Below are 18,192 nucleotides of genomic sequence, written 5' to 3'. Positions count from 1 at the left end.
GGGATGCTGCAAAGACGCATATAATTAATATGTGACGAGCGATAAATGACATGATAAGGGGGTGGAACCAATCAGAACTTCCTACATCACAGTCACTCCTAAAGAGAACTAATCCATCTTCAAGACTGGACAGGGAGATCACAATTCGGAGGAAGCGATAATCTGCTGTGTTGATCTACACATCAGCCCCCAACTAACCCCGTCACCCACGCAAAACAAGCAGCATCTTATCTGTTCATGAAGCAATGGCCAACGCCTTGATTTTCCATTTTCCGAGCCATCATAGAACTGGTTAACACTGCAGACCGTCAGAACATTCAGGGCGAAACAGAAACCCATGTGCTCCAATGTTGAACACTGATTCACTCTTTATGAAATTATAAAAAGGAGTTATACTGCTAGGAACACAAACACCTACTTTTATGGAAAATATATTGATTTTAAATAAGACACAATATCAGTGCAATGCAATTTGTTTAAAGATGATTTATTTATTTATTTTTTCATAACGTGTTATGTTGTTATTCCCAGTACAACTCCACCTTGTGAGAGTGTGTCCAACGGAGTGGAAATGAAATCTATGGGTGAGCGAATTATCGAAACTCATTTTCTCACCATCTAACCCGTGACATCTCGCGGCACAGCCCATTTACCCCCGGCCACCCCTCCTACCCCCACCCGGCCGCCTCCCACCCCCCACCCGGCCGCCTCCCACCCCTTCTCCCACAAGAAGCCAATTACGCGCCGAGTGGAAGGCAGCTCACGGCACGGTTACTGCTTCTTTAAATCTTCCCGATATCAAATCTTCAAAGCGACCTGATTTTCGTTGAAAACAAAAAACCTGGACATAGAAACACCGAGTTTGATACATAAAAAATAAAGATTAAACTACCCAGCCAAAAGTTGCCTCCAGGAGCCACTCGGACGCACCGACGCTGTGGTGAACAGCCTCCTGGACTCAGTGGGAGGGGAGAAGTTTGGATCCTCAGTGAGACGATGCCTTCCTCTTCCCAGTCTCACACGCCGCTCAGTGGATTTGCTGATTCCTAAGATAATTACTCGAGTTATTTCAACAGGACTGCTGGGATAGACTGAGCCAGAGATGCTCCCACGGGTCACTAGGATTCTATATGCGTTGTCTTTCTTCTTTTTCCAAGGATGCTTCATCAGGTAAGAAACATTGGTTCGAAGATGTGGGGAGGTTTGAAATGTTTAAAATGTTATGACAGCGTTATGACCATGAGTTTAAACTTTAAGAAAGCAATAAAGAGTCATTCCCTTATTATGGGGCTAATGGAGGCGTATTGATCCCTGTAGAGCGAGGCATAAATCTCCATTAATTGTTGTTAATTGCAAACCAAAAAGGCTCTACGCCCACAAACAAAGGAAGGATTCTCATCACTAAGTCCCTTTGACTTGTTAATAAAAGACGATATATCCTGGAACTCTTTTGCAAAACACACATGAAGTCATTGGGGTCATTTCAAGCCTGGTTTAAATCAGTCTGATAATAGAGTATAGTGTGTAAACCGAACCACATGTAATTCAACTGAAATGAATCTCCTGATCGCCGGACTAAATGATTCGCAGTTCCCAGATTAAAGCCGTTTTGCTCTTCAACTACCTGTGGAATCGCGATCATCAGTATGGTTTTATCAGCCCAATTTATATTTTAATTTATATATATTTATTTATATTCCCAAAAAGCTGAATATGGCAAGAGTATAAATCAATTTCCACAACAAACGGAAAGCTGTCGGGGATTTGTGTGACTTGTTGACGCTGAGTGGTTCACGGACGGTGCTCGCCAAAAGACGCGCCCTCCGCGCGTCTCCAGACGCACAGACTCCGGACGCGGTCATTGATTATAGTTGGAAAATCAGCGCCGTTTTCCGGTAACCGTTTAGTCACAACGTGTACCGGCAGAAACAACAAAGAGCCTCTGCTCCTCTGTCGCTATGTCTGCCACCAACAGGAGTGATCTATCTCTGTCTGATCTTCAGCTCCAGACTGTTGCTATTCTCTCCCTTTCCCTGTATGCTCGAATCACGCTCTCTTTCTGACTTAACATTTGTAACCCATCCTTTTTTTTTTTAACTCATCCCCTAATTGCAATGTTCTATGGGTTCAACCCCAACACCCACATTCCCTATTCCATGCCCGGTCAAACCCAGGAGTGAAGGGTTGGGGAAGGAAGAAGATGAACCCATCCCTCGAGGTGTGACTCCAGATAGGACCGGAGCGTGAAAGAGCAACTCTTTAGCCGGGGGAGGAGCAGTGAGCCAATAGGAGCCAGAGGCTCTGTGGAAGAACTCATGAGAATGGAACCCAGGACGTTGAGATAGCAGTTTCGGGAAGAATTACCACAAAACAATGCAGACGTCGTCTGTGCAGCGAGTACAGATGTCCTAAAGAGTCGATTCAGACTGCTGGGACTGTGGCGCTAGGTGAGGCTGCACACCTGTTGCGCATTGAGAGATCAGCGTAGGCAGGTTAAACCAGCCGTCACCACACACACTCTCAGGGAGATCTCCTGGCAGCATGGAGCGCCATCTGCCTGCATCATTAACTTTCGAAATCTAGAAAACCGGCTTTTGACATTTTCATCATCATGCTGTGTCTGGAGGAGCCCGGGAAAGCCATCTTCATCGTGGCCTCCGTCGCAGTCCCTCTACCTGGCTGCCCCCGCTCCACCTATGTGTTTGCATTACTCCACCTGGAAGCCAGCGAGGTGGAGTAATGGAGCCACATGGGTGTGGCGCGACAGGCTTGTGTGTTTGCTTGCCAGGGTTCTAGTAATGAGAGCCTTTAGTGGGGAAGGTAGCTCGGCAGATGTGGGGAATGAGAATATAATATATATAATACTGCGTTTGGTATGTACGGGTGTAGAGAGGGCGTTGGTGTTTGGCGTCGTGTTTTAACGATATGTGCTCTGGAGCCTGTTCGAGCTAAGTGTACGTTCAGAAGGAAACCAACTCTGAACGTTGGCCTGCCTGCCCGGAGCTGCTCACCTCCCGACTGGCTTACGAGGACTCAAAGCCCTGTTTGACTTCCCCCCCCCCCCCCCCCCCCCCCCCGCTCTCGATTCAGTGCAGCTTTCTGTTTTTGAGTCCACCCTTCTCCCTGAAAAACCGAAACACTCAAGGATCTTATTAAATCGCCCAGTTGGTTCAGTTTGTGCTGGTTTGTGTTTGAGTGTAAGCTTTGAAGCATCCTCGGTCATCCACCGGCAGACAATAAGGGCTGCAATGGATGGAATATACTAGTTCATCTGGTCAATGTGTGTGTGTGCTCTCTAGTAGTGCAAGTGAAGGCCTAATTGCTTAAGTGAGAAGGGCGAGAGAATCTCAGTTCCTTGTTCTCCTCACCTCTGGTCCTAGTGTGAGCGTGTGCGTGCGTGCGTGCGTGCGTGCGTGCGTGCGTGACTATCATCATATGCATCCATATGGAGTAAACAGCACAACGGTGGGGGAACAAATGATTCGAGAGGGTGACTCAGGATAATGGGGTCCATCATATTAAATGGGTACCGGCTGAACCATGGAGAGATGGGAGGAGGCAGCAACGAGTTTTTGTTGGCTGAAATTAGTCTGGATTTGATTTGAATATGAAGGAACAAAGGCAGATCATTTAGGTGAATGTGAAGTGCATTTGGGATCCTGGGAGTTTGTGGCTCAGTAAGTTATTAATTAGTCTCACGAGGTGTGGTTGTGGCAGCTATAGTGGAATGCACTCAAGTAAAGCACATGAGTATGCAGGCATATTTGACAATGCCCTTCAAGATTTTCTTAGTTTGCTATATTCATTATCACTTGGATGACCAGTGAAGTTAGTGTTTCTCCTAACCCTAATCGTTGATTTAATAATATATGAAATAATAATTGGTTTATACATCTGCAATTCCAATCTTGCAAGATTGCAAGCTCAATCCAAATAAACCCTTGAAGGCAATTAAAGGCACATTAAAAAATGTTGTACGTTGTAAGTGTTTCATAGTACTACCCAATCTGGTAGTTAGAGTGCAGTCATTTTAAAGGCGCTGAACTGAATCCCAATTCATTTATACGAGGTAAATTAGGTCATGTTTTTGTGGATAGAGTGGCAAAACTGCTGCAACATTCTCAACGTTAACATTGAACAAAATGCAGCCATGGCTGTATTTTTGTTCATTGTTAACATTGAGAACACATGACCTAATTTTCCTCCATGTATATCACTGTGTTCTGCATGCCGTTGATGAGTAAGGAATCCCGAAGGAGGCCTTGCACCTTTTACCATTTCCACTTAGTAATATATCCACCACACATGTTTGAGTCTTTATAAAATAGGCAGCTGTAGTGCTGGAGCAGGATTGGATCCTACGCCTGAATATTAAGTGAAAAGGACCAGGCTAGTGTCCACTCCAGGAGATGTTTACTTTTTTAAATTGGTTAAAGCCACAGGGGTTCCCACACTGACGTCCCGTCTCCGTCGCACACAGGCTTTTTTAAGTGGAGCGGAAAATGCATTAAAGTTTTGAATGACACTTCAGGAGTGATGTAAACACTCGTCAGCCAATCCCGCGTCTTCAACTGCACCGTGCTTAGCCCTTTAATTAAATTTGGGATATACTCCCAGCTGGCATTACAAGCACATTCCTTAGCATTAACAAAGTGGGGTCTGAAATTAAACACAGCCTGGAAAAGAGTAAACTTGCAACACAGTTTTATTTCATGTACGAGTTGTGAGATCTTCTCCAGACTGGGGCGATGAGTGACCTGCACCGATTGAAGGGTACCTCACTGATTTCCGGCTAGTGCCACTCTACTATTTCTGGCTAGCTGTCTTCTATTCTCTCCAACTACCCAGGGAGAGACCCAAACAGGTGGCCACTATGGAGAGGAGCAGAAGGACAAAGGGAGCACAAGAGAAGACAGATGGGACGTCCACGTGACTTAATGACAAAGAAGAAAAGAGCCAAGTTAGACGAGACCGGCGAGACAGTTTGCTTCCTCCAGTCAGTGCCGCAGGAATGGCTGTATCAATCAAGGAAAACAAAACCATCCTTTAAATTGCCCTACAGATTACTCTTGAAGATTAAGTCAGTTCAGGGGTCTTAAGCCATGTTGTCAAAGGGGCATGACCTAAGGAATCATAAATAATTGGCCTGTTCAGCCCTTTGAGACTGTAATGGTGATTAAGGGCTATACAAATAAAATTGAATTGAACGACCTAAACTTCATTCTGGGTACATGTTTGGTCACGGCTCAGCCCAAGTATACATCATTGAGTGCTTTTGTCGTAGTCTTTCTTTAAATCAAACATTGCATTCGCCGGTCCTACTCGACTATCATCTCGACTAAAAGTAGGACAGGAGACGTGCTCGATACGAGTCAATATAATTGCATGTGGGCAGTCTGGTCTAATCCTGCTACTAATGTCGCGGGCAGACTGATTATTCCGCTGCAAGCACTAGCGGCGCATGTTGGCAGTGACAGTTTATCCAGCTAGCGCACTAGCCTCCTCGCAGCTGTGCTGGCACATCCAGCCGGAGAGATGGGGCTGATTATCCCCGGTCCATTACATCCAACACCACGCATGACCTTTCCGTATTGCTTGGATATGAAATGTGCCCAACTGCTGCCTTTTTCCTCTCCTTTTTCTTCCTCCCTCCCGCCCCCCCTAACATCTGAAGGGGGGGGGGACTTCTGCGGTTGAGATGTTCCAGACTGCTCAGATAAATGTCAAGGGGTTGGGTAACGTACATTGAGATGTGTCCCTCCCCTCTCCCTGTAAAGTGGCTTTAATACACAACCTCAGCTCATGACATCGAGAGGCAAGGTGTAATGGCGGCGTAAGGCGTAAGTAGCCCCACCCTTACACCCTAGACGGCCTCGGGACCTGGGGGAGTGGTGGTGGGGTTGCTTTACTCAGCAGGACCGCGTGCCAGGCTCCCATGTCGCTGCATCCAGTGAAATCCGAACCCCTAGCGACCGAAATAAGGTTTACTATGAAGTGTGACTGATGCGGATGAGCCCGATGTAAACTTTCTAATCAGTGCACAGACACTCCCCGGTAACTAGGCAGCGTTGGACTGGAAAGGGAATATCATCAGGGTGCAACACCGCATACCGGTTAAGCGTCTTCCCTCAGGGCCGCAGAGCATGAGTTCACTGAAGCCCAAATGTAATATTTCCTATTTCCGTTTATTTTTTTGGGGGGGAGGGGGGAAGGAACTTCTGCCTCATGGCTCACTCGGTGCACACCAGTTTGAGAGAACCTAGAGGTACAAGGAATCATTTAGTTGTTGTTATTTATCTGCCATCCCCTCCTGCCACCCTCCTGCCCCTCCTGCCATCAACTGCTGCTATGTCCGTGAGCTACTCTGCAAATACAGTTAATCCACGATGAGCAGAGCGACTGATAGACTGTTTGCTCTCCAGCGAGTTTTCTTGTCTAATTAAGGCGGGCAACTGTAAGAAATGAGGACAAGAATAATATTAATTAAATACACTACCCATTAATGTAGAACAACTTAAAATGCACCACATCCCAGCAATAGTGATCACAAATATATAATGCTTTCCTTTTAGACCTCAGCACAAAGGATGCAGATCTTTGAAGTGCAGATGTAAAAGTATGTCCAGAGTTTAGAAGAGAGAAAATATAAAGGGAATACAACATGTATTAAATACACTAAATTGATGTTTGAGTGAATCTGTTTCTGTGACCGAAAAAGCTTACCAGCATTTCCAGTCAATGACCATTGACCAAAGCAGCACTTGGTTACACTTGGTGTTGGTAATTATGTGAGCTGAAATTAGGAACACGAAATGGAACCCATTAAAAATCCCTCCATCATGGTATTAAGCCTGGACAGTTCAGTTCATTATGATTAAACTTGGCTATGGGAGCAATGAAACAACAAACTCAAGTCTCTCTTCTCTTTATGCTTTTTTGGAACTCCATTATTTATAAATAATAGAAAAGAGAAAATAATTATGACAGGAGAACTTATCCAAGAAGAAACACAGGCTTTTTTTCATGTATTTAACAAGAGACCAACATCAAATAACAAATCTTGACGGGCAAGTGTTAGCTCTTGGCGAAATCAACGAGCCGTGGAGTAAAGAGAACTGTTCAAGCTGCGCATGTTGACTTAACTGTATACAATTGATTGGAGTGATTGTCTTCCACACACAAAGCCCTGAATCAGGAACTGTTGATTGATCCATCCTGTAATGATCTTGTCAAACTAAGTTTAAGCTGGAAAGTATTGAATGGTCACACTCCGTAATAAAGCATCTTAAAAGAGCACTGAACCCAAAACCGTATTATGTTTTAAACAGTGTTGTCTTACATGATGGTCAACATAGTAATCCATGTTATTCTGTATGGAATGCCATTTGAGTTGATATTAAATAAATGAATAGATAACTATGAAATAAATAAATTAGGCAATTAATATATAAAATAATTAATACCTATACTGAAATAAATAAATATGTTTCTGATTTCAAAATGACAGTTGTCAAAATGACAACTGTTTAAGGGGACTTTTACGCCACATATCCATCTGGCGTTTTCGAATGAACGTGGTCATTTTCGTGACGTCGCAGTGCCTTTACTGCGGCCCTTCAACCTCACAACCATGGACACCAGTGGCCAAGTGTGTGGATTTGTGGAGCTCTGCTGCAGCGTTTGAGGTCGACGCCCGCGTCCCAGCAAGGGTTGAGCTCCTCGGAACACTGATAGTAAAACCCCACAGTCTGTGGCACATTTCATATACTACGACGCTCATTATAACACACCGACACAACGGCGGTACTAAAAAAGTACCAGCGTTTGGTTGGGCTGTAACCATGGGGATAACAACGCCCCCGTCCATCCGAGAACTGTCAGACAAAAATGTATTTTTGAATCTCATGGAGTTTGAATTCGAGTGGATGCATTGGGGTTTACCTAGACTTAAATCCGGGAACTATTTGGTGGTCTAGTGGTGTTACCTGGAAGCTGAAACACTGACGTATACAAAGGGAAAAAAGAGATGTGATTGCCGAGAGCTGGACCTTTGAGGTTAGATCACTTTATTGCGACGGGTGAATATTTCTTTCACATCGGTTCTTGTGTAATGTTGTGTTTGTCACTGCAACTTGCTTACTCAATCCGTTTACCGTCATGGCGTGTAAACTGGCAGAAAATCAGACAATATGATCTTTTTAAACCACTAATCAGCGAATAACCCTTTGAACTTGGGACAAATCTGAGTCGCATCGTTGAGGTGGCCACTGGGCTTGTCAGAAAATACCATGAAGCAGGCTACGAGGATCTCCCCGCTCAATCTGCTTGATTTCATTAGTTAACTGGTAGACTTGACCAACCAATGGAAGTGGTAAATGCAATTGAATAGCACTTATCAGCTCAAACCATAAAAAGGTCAAGGAACTGTGGTGTGATTGCCAACCCTCTCCAACCCTCTCAATGCCAACCCTCTCAATGACTATGAGGGCTAGAGAGATAACTATCCAATTTACCCCTAAGGCTTTCATTCAGTCACATTCCGATCCCTTCCATGGCAACAACAAAAGAACCAATAGGCCTTTGCCAATAATCAGTTTCCATAGCAATATAACCTCATTGATCGGTGGGGTGTTGCACTCCGCCATTGGAGATTTCATGATTACATTGGTGTGTTTGCCATTAGCGGCCCTAATCATTAGCTTTGAGGAGAGGGCGAATGCCTTGCTCAAGGGTAAAACCACAGGACCCAATCCATTGCCTGGGGGGTTTCTACCATCTCCGACCGATTTGACCTAGTAAAGCAAAATCATGAAGATAAGGTAGTTTGGGACACTTTTATAATTGGCGGAAACTTATTCGCTGAGTATACAAGTTGAAGCTGTGAAATACCTGGATTGTATTGGCTCAAGTATTTATCTGCATGTATTACAGAGTGGATTGGACAAGAAGGGAAAGAAGAGACCGATGCTCTCTGAGGATCAGCAATATCACAAGGTTGAAGCAATGTCGTTCCAGGAATATTAACTAGTTCAACTGATAGAACTTCTAGACAAGCAGTACTAGTCTGCGGAGAGGTTTAGTTAGCATAATTCATGGTGGAGTTCTGAGCAGAACGACAGATTGAACACTTACTGTACTGTTCTGCATTTCCAGCCCGGGGCTGTGAACAGGATTGTTGTGTTCCAGAAATAGATGAATTATCTACACATGGTGTTCCTTCATTAACTTCTAAACAAAGATAATAAACGTACAGGTAACTGAATATGTTTACGGGGAAGTCTGTCAATTAGTGAGGATACAATAAAGGCCTACATGCAAAATTAAGCATTTGTACCAATTTCAAACGGAAAATAATATAGTCTGACCTCAATAGTCAGCAAAGATGTTTAAGTTTGAAACAGTAATTAATGATTTCGTCAGGGAAGAAAGGAGCTTATCTTCATGAGTTAATTGGGTTTTTCTTGAATGTTTATGCATAAAGTTTTATCTCTTTATACAATCCTTCAGTTTCTATTCTCAAGAAACAAAATGTTTAGTGATCTGTTGACCGTCCCCACTCGTTTATGTGACTAGGTCAATGTGGGTTGGAGCTCCAAACCGCTGTTAATGATTCATATTTGATCAATCTATAATGAAGTTTACCTGGCGATCAACATTGTATTCATTGTCCACCATTCTCTTTATTCTTCCATGACTGGGACTTTTGCTTTGGAGAACTGCTATGCAAATCTTCAAAACTTAAAATTTTCAAACCTCTGTTTATCAGAAAAAACTGTTTCTAACAAAAAAAAAAGGCGTTATATTGTTTACACAACATACAAATAATACACATTAATTGTCGTACCAATTTGAACTCAGCTGCAAATGTCCTGTTGGTTCCAGACAACTTACAAAAGGAAATTGCAAACTACCTCCAAGTACAAAAAAGTCAAGGTATGCTCAGTGGGAACTTTTAAACAACTAAAATGATCTATTTAACCAAGCAGGCAACCACCATCTCTATTGTATATTAGTGTCTTAGGCTAAAGCATATTAGTACATGCTATTTTCTAAATAAAAAAACGTTGGTTAATGTACGGTATGGACTTGATCACAACACTAGAACATTTCTTGTGTAAAGAAAGACAAAAACATAAAGTTTAATTATTACAGAGCTCCACACCAAATCAATCCATCAATGAGTCAGACCCCAATGTGAGATCCTTATCGTTATCTCACCCAACACAGTAGGCCCTGTTCCTCTCAAACCTATCCATAACACCTCTGCAGAGATATACAACTTTATCTTTGCCTTCTATATCTTACTTGCCTTACCATAAAGTCAACGCATTTGTCTCTTGGCCACCCTATAAAGTGCCTGAATCGTCGTTTGAAATACTGCTGGTATCACATCCGCACTGGATGAAAGATGGTTTGTTTTGTTTTGGCCCAATATATGAGCTACACTGGTTGAATACATTTGGAGAAGGCTGAGGTTATTCAGGCACTGGGAGTAATCATTTTGCCTTCTTCGCCAACTATTTATTCTGATATTTATTTAGTTTTTTGTTGAGATTGCCCGGTATCTTGGCGCCAAAGGACCCGTACCGGTTACACGCTGCATCCTCTGGTTGTAAAACTTTTAGAGGCCAAAGAGACTTCCAAACGCCATTTGGGTTTGTTCTTTGTGCTGGCCTCAGTCTCTTGCATATTAGAATCGAGCCTCTGAGACTAAAGACTCACCTATCGACCGATCTCCTTCTCTATCCATCCTCTATATATATCCATCTCATATGTATATCTATCTATTTATAAATGTATATCCATCTATCGATCTATATATATATTTATATACTCTATAGCGACTCATAAATTACAGGTTCATTTCCTTAACACAACCCCATCTAGTGGAGCTTAGCCTTGCTTCGTATTAGAGCTAAATAATTAATGGCTCACGTAACTCACTGTACAATATTTCAGAAAAGCAGCCTTTCACAGTGAGTAATTAGAAACATCCTGTACACAGAGTAATGGCATTGCTCACCCGGACAAGATGCAGGATTACAAATATAAACTTGAAGTGGGGAAATGCATTCACCTTGTTTATTGCAGGGAATTATTGCAGGCATTTTGAGGGATTACAAAAAAGTAGCTGCTGGAAAAGGGCCCAAAATATCTAAATTTGTGGGATTACTGAGCAACATTAATGCAAAAAAGGGATTGCCTTGATAAATAACATTTGGAAACCCATTTAATACTCATGCCTTTGCAATATCATGGGTATACACAAGAAGTCTGCAGAACCCACTAACCAAAATCCTTCCTCTTTGGAAAAGGCCAGAAATCAAAGGATTATAGTTCATACTATACAGTCAAAGCCGTGTTTTACTATGTCAGCTGCATCACCAAGGCCCCTGGCAGGTAGTTTACACATGCGTGTTTCAGTGCTTCTGCCTGGCGGGCAGTCCTTGCAAAGCCCTGGGCAGATCTGGCTTCTCTCTGTCCTTCATCCAACAGTTTGTCTGGTGAAACAGATCAAGGGTCAGGACTGCCATCTTTTGATTCTCTTTTCTCGCTGTTATGTGCAAAATATAGTTTTTCTGTGTGGTAACAACAGAATGTTACAAGGAAGTATTGCTACAACTCACGACACAGAATAACTTGATGAGCAGGACTGTTATAAGCCCTTAAATCGTAAGGGTGAGTCCATTCTGTGTGTACAAGGTACAAGACATTCTTGTTTTGTACCTTATATGTACCTTAAAATGGTATATTATAAGTTACCTAATAGGGCGGCATGTGGCTCAGGTAGTAGAGCGGATTGGCTGGCAACCGGAAGGTTGCTAGTTCGATCCCCGGCTCCCCCTAGCCGAGTGTCGAGGTGTCCCTGAGCAAGGCACCTCGCCCTAACTGCTACCGACGAGCTGGCTGTCGCCCCGTGTGGCTGACACCAGCGTCGGTGTGTGAATGTGAGCATGAATGGGTGAATGTGAGGCGATATTGTTCAGCGCTTTGACAGGCCGCTGATAAGAAAAGCGCTCTATAAATGCAGTCCATTTGATACCATCATTGCATTGTAAATATCTATTGCAAAGGGCTTTGTTACCTCAACTCAAAGTTTCCCTATAAGTGAAAGGAATCTTCTTTCTCCTTATTGTTAGTGCAGCCCCAGTGTGGGAGCCAGCCCAACCAGCTGTGTGTTCATTACCAGAGGGCAGCATCTCCCGGCGGCACAGAGCCTTCTCAAGGCCCTCTGTTAGCGCTTTATAAGCAATATGGCCCCCGGGGGCCACATTAGAGAGAAAGGAAAACAGCCACAGAACATCATTTCCTCCCCAGTGTCAGGGAGCAAACCTCTGAGTCCAATCAGCATGGAGGCAGAAGGAGAATATCTGTACGGAGCAGAGAGGGATGGGAAGAGGGTCAAATAAATACCAAAGCAATGCGAGCGATTCGCCTACTGGACAGTACGCATATCACGGGGACGCAGAACAAAGATGAAGGCCCAATCCCATTTCTACCCCTTACCCCTTCCCCTTACCCCTCCCCCTTGTTTTGAAGAGGGAGGGCGATGATAGCTGTGGTCCCCGTGCATATTCATCCAGGTACATAGCAGGGCTATAATACTCAAGCAGACTTCAGCTCCTAATGATATGTTTACGGTGTATCTACGCACACCCATCTGAAGAAAGCTCAGCTAGAGAGATCCCCCATGTATTTTAAAAAAGTATGTGTGGGAAAGGGGATGGGTTATCAGCTAGAAATGCAGAGATGCATGCCGATGAATCCCTAGCAAAGCCCACCGAACACACACACACACACACACACACACACACACACACACACACACACACACACACACACACACACACACACACACACACACACACACACACACACACACACACACACACACACACACACACGGCTGAATCGCATCGGAAATCTAATCTCGCTCTTCTAATCGCTGCATTTCATTACCTTGACGAGATCAAGAAGAGTCCGCCCTTCTTTGATCACAGAGTTTATGTCTTATTTGTGGCCACACTCCACCACTTTACTCACACCAAGGTTGGTGCATTCAAAACAATTACTGTGATAGATCGCTTACTTCAAAGTTCCTTAATTAGATGTTACACTGGTTGTTGTGGATGCCGAATTTTGACATTAATCTGGGCATAGTCCAAGGCCCAATCCCATTTCTACCCCTTACCCCTTACCTTTACCCCTCCCCCATGTTTTGAAGGGGTAAGGGGAAGGCGTAAGGGGTAGAAATGGGATTGGGCCTAAAGCAATAATGCTTTAGTAGAAGTTGTGGTAGGAGTTGTACTGAAGTCCGGTCCTTGGCTCATGGTCAGATCCGGTGCATGAAGATAGTTCTGCAGTCCTTCTCAAGCTTCACACAGAACACATCCCTTCCACCCCACGCTGTGAGTCAGGGCTCCTCTCTCGGGCTATCAAGAAATCCAGCTAGCGTCTTCTCACACAGACTGACGGCAGCAAATCCACTCTGATATCAGATCTCAGACATGGAGAATACCGCCGACGCTGACAGGACAGGAGATACGAGGCGTCGAGGAACTGGGGAACAGGGTTTCCTGCCCGATTCATCTCCTCGCTGCCGTAATGCGGGTAATCCCATTTCTGAAGATTTTCTTTAACCTGCTGCCACATTTTCGAATAATGCATCGTTTCAGATCGCCTCAGGGTGAAGAACGATAATGGCAAGGAGATAAGAGTCCTGCCAACTTTTTGTCTGTCAGCTATTCTTGAGAAGCAGTGGATATATCAGTCAATGATTCAACCCATTACTTTTTTTTTATGTCTTTAATGTATGATTCTATTATAATTGTATGATGTACTGATGTGTCTTTAAAGAGCCGACAGGGGTGAGCCACGATGCTCAGGATTATGGCGATTGAATCCGACACCGTCGGGATACCCAACACCCTAGCCACTACAGTAGTACCAAAGGGATGTTACCAGCTCACTAGCTGTTACCCAACACCCTAGCCACTACAGTAGTACCAAAGGGATGTTACCAGCTCACTAGCCGTCACCCAACCCCTTAGCCACTACAGTAGTACCAAAGGGATGTTACCAGCTCACTAGCTGTTACCCAACACCCTAGCCACTACAGTAGTACCAAAGGGATGTTACCAGCTCACTAGCTGTTACCCAACACCCTAGCCACTACAGTAGTACCAAAGGGATGTTACCAGCTCACTAGCCGTCACCCAACCCCTTAGCCACTACAGTAGTACCAAAGGGATGTTACCAGCTCACTAGCTGTTACCCAACACCCTAGCCACTACAGTAGTACCAAAGGGATGTTACCAGCTCACTAGCTGTTACCCAACACCCTAGCCACTACAGTAGTACCAAAGGGATGTTACCAGCTCACTAGCTGTTACCCAACACCCTAGCCACTACAGTAGTACCAAAGGGATGTTACCAGCTCACTAGCCGTCACCCAACCCCTTAGCTACTACAGTAGTACCAAAGGGATGTTACCAGCTCACTAGCCGTCACCCAACCCCTTAGCTTACCCAACACCATTGGTTCTCAAAGTGCGGCCCACGGGCCAATGGCGGCCCGCAGAAACATTCCTGGCGGCCCGCAATGACATGCAGATGTAAGTAAAAAAATAAATATAGATAGTTTTTATTATATCAATATTAATTTAAACAAAAAAATATATATAAAGAGAAAAGTCGACTCTCTCTAGCTTTAAATTAAATCCTGCTACATTTGTTAGTTTTAATCCGACTGTACATTACTTTGAAAGGATGAACCTCAGTTTCGTGATTTAGACCTCACTTGACCTCACTCCCAGAGGTCCACGGTGCAATGTTTTTTTTCACCACTGAGATGCCGACGGCGTTTCCTGCCAATTTTTTTTCCTTTGGCGGCCCTCAGTCAAATTTTGGGTTCCTAAATTGGCCCTCAGCTGTCAAAACTTTGAGAACCCCTGCCCTAGCCCATCCCTTTAGTACCAAAGGGATTTGTTACCAGCTCACTAGCTGTTACCCAACACCATAGCCACTACAGTAGTATCAAAGGGATGTTACTAGCTCACTAGCCGTTACCCAACACCATAGCCACCCCAGTAGTATCAAAGACTTTGGTGCTATCCCGGTTTGAGTAAGTCCTTTTAAAACATTGGGTTCAAATATATGCATTGAAAAGGCTTTATTATTCAATGAGTTGACGGCTGAAGGCCACCACAGCGTAAGCTGGAAGCTGCTGCGTTAGAGAAAAAAACCCTTGCAGCACCGAAATGTCTTAGTTTCCGATCATCCGGTACTCTGCGACTTGTCTCAATAAAACGATTTGAATCAAAACAAATCAAGATCGGGGCTGTTGGACGCGGAGATGAATCATGTAATAAGTGCTTCGAGGGGGCGGGGGGGGGGGGCGTGACATAGTGCTGACTGCCTGAGAACGGGCGAAAGGGGAACAGAGCGGGCCCAGAGGGGGGGTGCAGACACCGGGTAGGTGGGCTTCTCATTCCAGAGGAGGGACAGAGACATCACGGGTGTAAATCTGTCATCCAAGTGCGTCCCATTTAGTCCCCGTCAGCCGCCACGATGGGATCACGGAAGCACCGTCGTTTCATTCCGGGAGGCTCTGGGGGGTACGCCAAACCCCCCTCCCACTAGAGCCCAGATTACCTCACAAATGAGTGCCGATTTGCTTAACGTGTTAGTGTGGATTAGTCTACATTCCTAATCATTAAACCGCAGGGTTTGCAGTGAGGCAGTGAAAAGTATATTTTCCAGGCAGCTAATATTCCCATTAACATTGGCTCATGGTTAAAGTCATTCTTTTTTTATTACCAAAAACAAACGATTAGAGCCGAACACTACGGGGATTAAGAACAGTTTGCACGGAGAGAGGATGTTAAAAAAAAAACACAGTAAACATCCCACTTTGATGTGTGCTACTGGCCCACCGCCAAGCGGTGATTTGCGATTTCAAAAAGATTCCAAACGTCATTCATATTTCCCCCCTAAGCTTCCTCAAATATCCATAAATAGGCCTACCCACTAAGATTATATATTTATTTTCACCATTGTGTACAAAACCTGCAACCCTCTTTATGATGAGACAAAGGACTAATATTCTTATCATTTTTAATGAGCACATTCTGGACATGAATGGTTGTGTGTTGCCACTGTGGGGTTCCATCATACTGGCTTCGTTCATCTGCATTCATCACACACGGCCTCTGTAACCATCTTGGGTTCAGTTCCTCAGGGTGAGACTCTGACCCCTCCCCAGTGATTGTGTTTTTGTTTGCTTACCTGATGGCAAACTGGAGGGATTGAGCTGGCCTGCAGGTAGCCTCCATGTTGCCATCATTCACACGTGGCGATGACTCATGGAGCCACACTCCTTCCTGTCAGAAGGCCCCTGCTGTTACGCAGATCAATCTCGTGTTTCAGACATCTTCTGGTGTTCCTGTGCAGGATTACCATTCACCACATCTGTAAAGAACAACGTGCAAGTGTAAATGGCAATGTACTCCGAAACCCATTTCCCATTAAAGCTCATTGATCAAAAGGGAAAAGCCATAGCCGGGGGCCATAGAGAGGACGTAGAGAGGAGGTCTGTGCATGTGTTGGGGGTTTTACCTTCAAGATTAATGTGGATGTTGATAAATGTACTCTTGGCAAGACGTCTGTCAGTATCAAAGGTGTTTTTCTATGTTCAAAGTCAATTAGATTGCAAACCATAGTGGATATCCAAGAAGACGATAATAATAGACTTCATGACTAAGTGAATACTAAAACTTTGAGCCATTGCTTTCTAGCCAAGCTAAACAATTGAAGAGGATCAACAGCGTAGATCATTTCAACCAAAGATATATATATTAACTAGACGCCCTACGGCGGCGTCTAGAACGTCACCATAGGCCGCCATCTTACCAGTTTAATGTTCATTTCATATGAAAACACATGGTTATATATAATTACATAAATACATCTCTGTACAGGGTGGGGATTTCAACATGCAGCCTTTCTTGATGTATATTTGTAAAGGGAAATCATGTACCTATTTTAGAACATTATTCTATTTTTCTTAGAACATAACAATTATTCATAAGTATGTACTGTCATACCCACATCTCTGACGTTTATAACAAACCAAAACGTTTGAAAATCGGTTGAAAATTGAGCAAGTTATGGTTATTTAAAAAGTACATGAATCACTACCAACACAATGTTATGGGTGAGCAGCTTACTGTGGTAAGATGGCCGCCAGTGGTGACGTTCGACTCCATTGGCCAGCACCGCGGACGAGGCGTCTAGTTAATATCAGAGAATGTCTAATATGAGACGGGCTCTGTTAATATATATATCTATGATTTCAACCATCTTCTACACAGCCATTTAGGAAAGCCAAAGCATTGATTTCCTACTTCCTGTGAGTCACATCCTGTTTCCGGTCATTCACATCCTGTTTCCAGTCATTTCAACAGAAGGACAAAAAATATTCGTTTGAACATTCACTCATTTGTAAATGAATAGAGGATCAAATAAATTTCATTATTTATTCAAGCATTTAAATACTAAGTGAAATTAATTGCGGTATTCAACCTCATTGTAAAAATATCTCCCTCACTGGAAAATCAGATTCTCTAGTGCACATTAGTTTGGATTTTATTGATCATACAGATCATGGTAAAATGATCCGTCTCCAACATCAAGGTTGATGCTTCTGGCCGTAGCGGTACGGCAGAGACCCTAATCGACAATCGCAGAAGTATAAATTGAACTGGCAGTTGAGAATCAGATGTTGAAGAGGACATTAAGTAAAGTACCTCACAGGGTATGACAAATGACAGCCTCTTTCTGATGGCCAGCTGGCCAACTATTCGCGTTCAGCTTTCATTATGCTAATGCCCCTCAGGAACGTGTAATGTTCATGCGTGGCCGTCTAAACGGCGCTGATTTCCCTTATTGCTCCTGTGTTCTGGGGAACAGAGCCACGGTCCCATTTGAGTCACTTTTCTGATCGGAAGTCTCCAAACGAAAGGCAATTACCAGCATATGTCTCCTGTTCCGGTGGAGGAATAAACATGGGTTCTGATTGGGTTTAATTCCACACAGGGATTGGTGAGTTGCCGCTAGAATGGGGATTGAGCAGCAGCAAGATATAGTGTGCCTGCCAGGTAGTTGGACTGGTTATTCCAGTTTTATGATGTTG

General features: G+C 44.0%; 1 protein-coding gene and 1 long non-coding RNA gene across 2 annotated transcripts in view; one reads left to right on the top strand and one right to left on the bottom strand.

Annotated features, from left to right (window-relative positions):
* Positions 1 to 718: 718 nt before the first annotated feature.
* Positions 719 to 18,192, top strand: part of glra4a (glycine receptor, alpha 4a) — a 37,690-nt gene continuing 20,216 nt past the window's right edge. Inside the window, exons 1-2 of the mRNA XM_060063703.1 lie at positions 719 to 988; positions 1,077 to 1,170. Coding sequence (XP_059919686.1) covers positions 1,103 to 1,170 — 68 coding nt within the window. The 5' untranslated portion in view covers positions 719 to 988; positions 1,077 to 1,102. The remainder of the gene's footprint in view (positions 989 to 1,076; positions 1,171 to 18,192) is intronic.
* LOC132466458 (uncharacterized) lies at positions 10,815 to 17,592 on the bottom strand. The gene is made up of 3 exons (XR_009527860.1): positions 17,228 to 17,592; positions 16,287 to 16,469; positions 10,815 to 11,501 (listed from the first exon to the last, which is right to left on the bottom strand). It is a non-coding gene; the product is annotated as an uncharacterized LOC132466458 (long non-coding RNA).

This window comes from Gadus macrocephalus, chromosome 10 (genome assembly GCF_031168955.1).
Source record: "Gadus macrocephalus chromosome 10, ASM3116895v1".
Lineage (NCBI taxonomy): Eukaryota > Metazoa > Chordata > Actinopteri > Gadiformes > Gadidae > Gadus > Gadus macrocephalus.
This window is presented reverse-complemented; position numbering and strand designations above follow the sequence as displayed.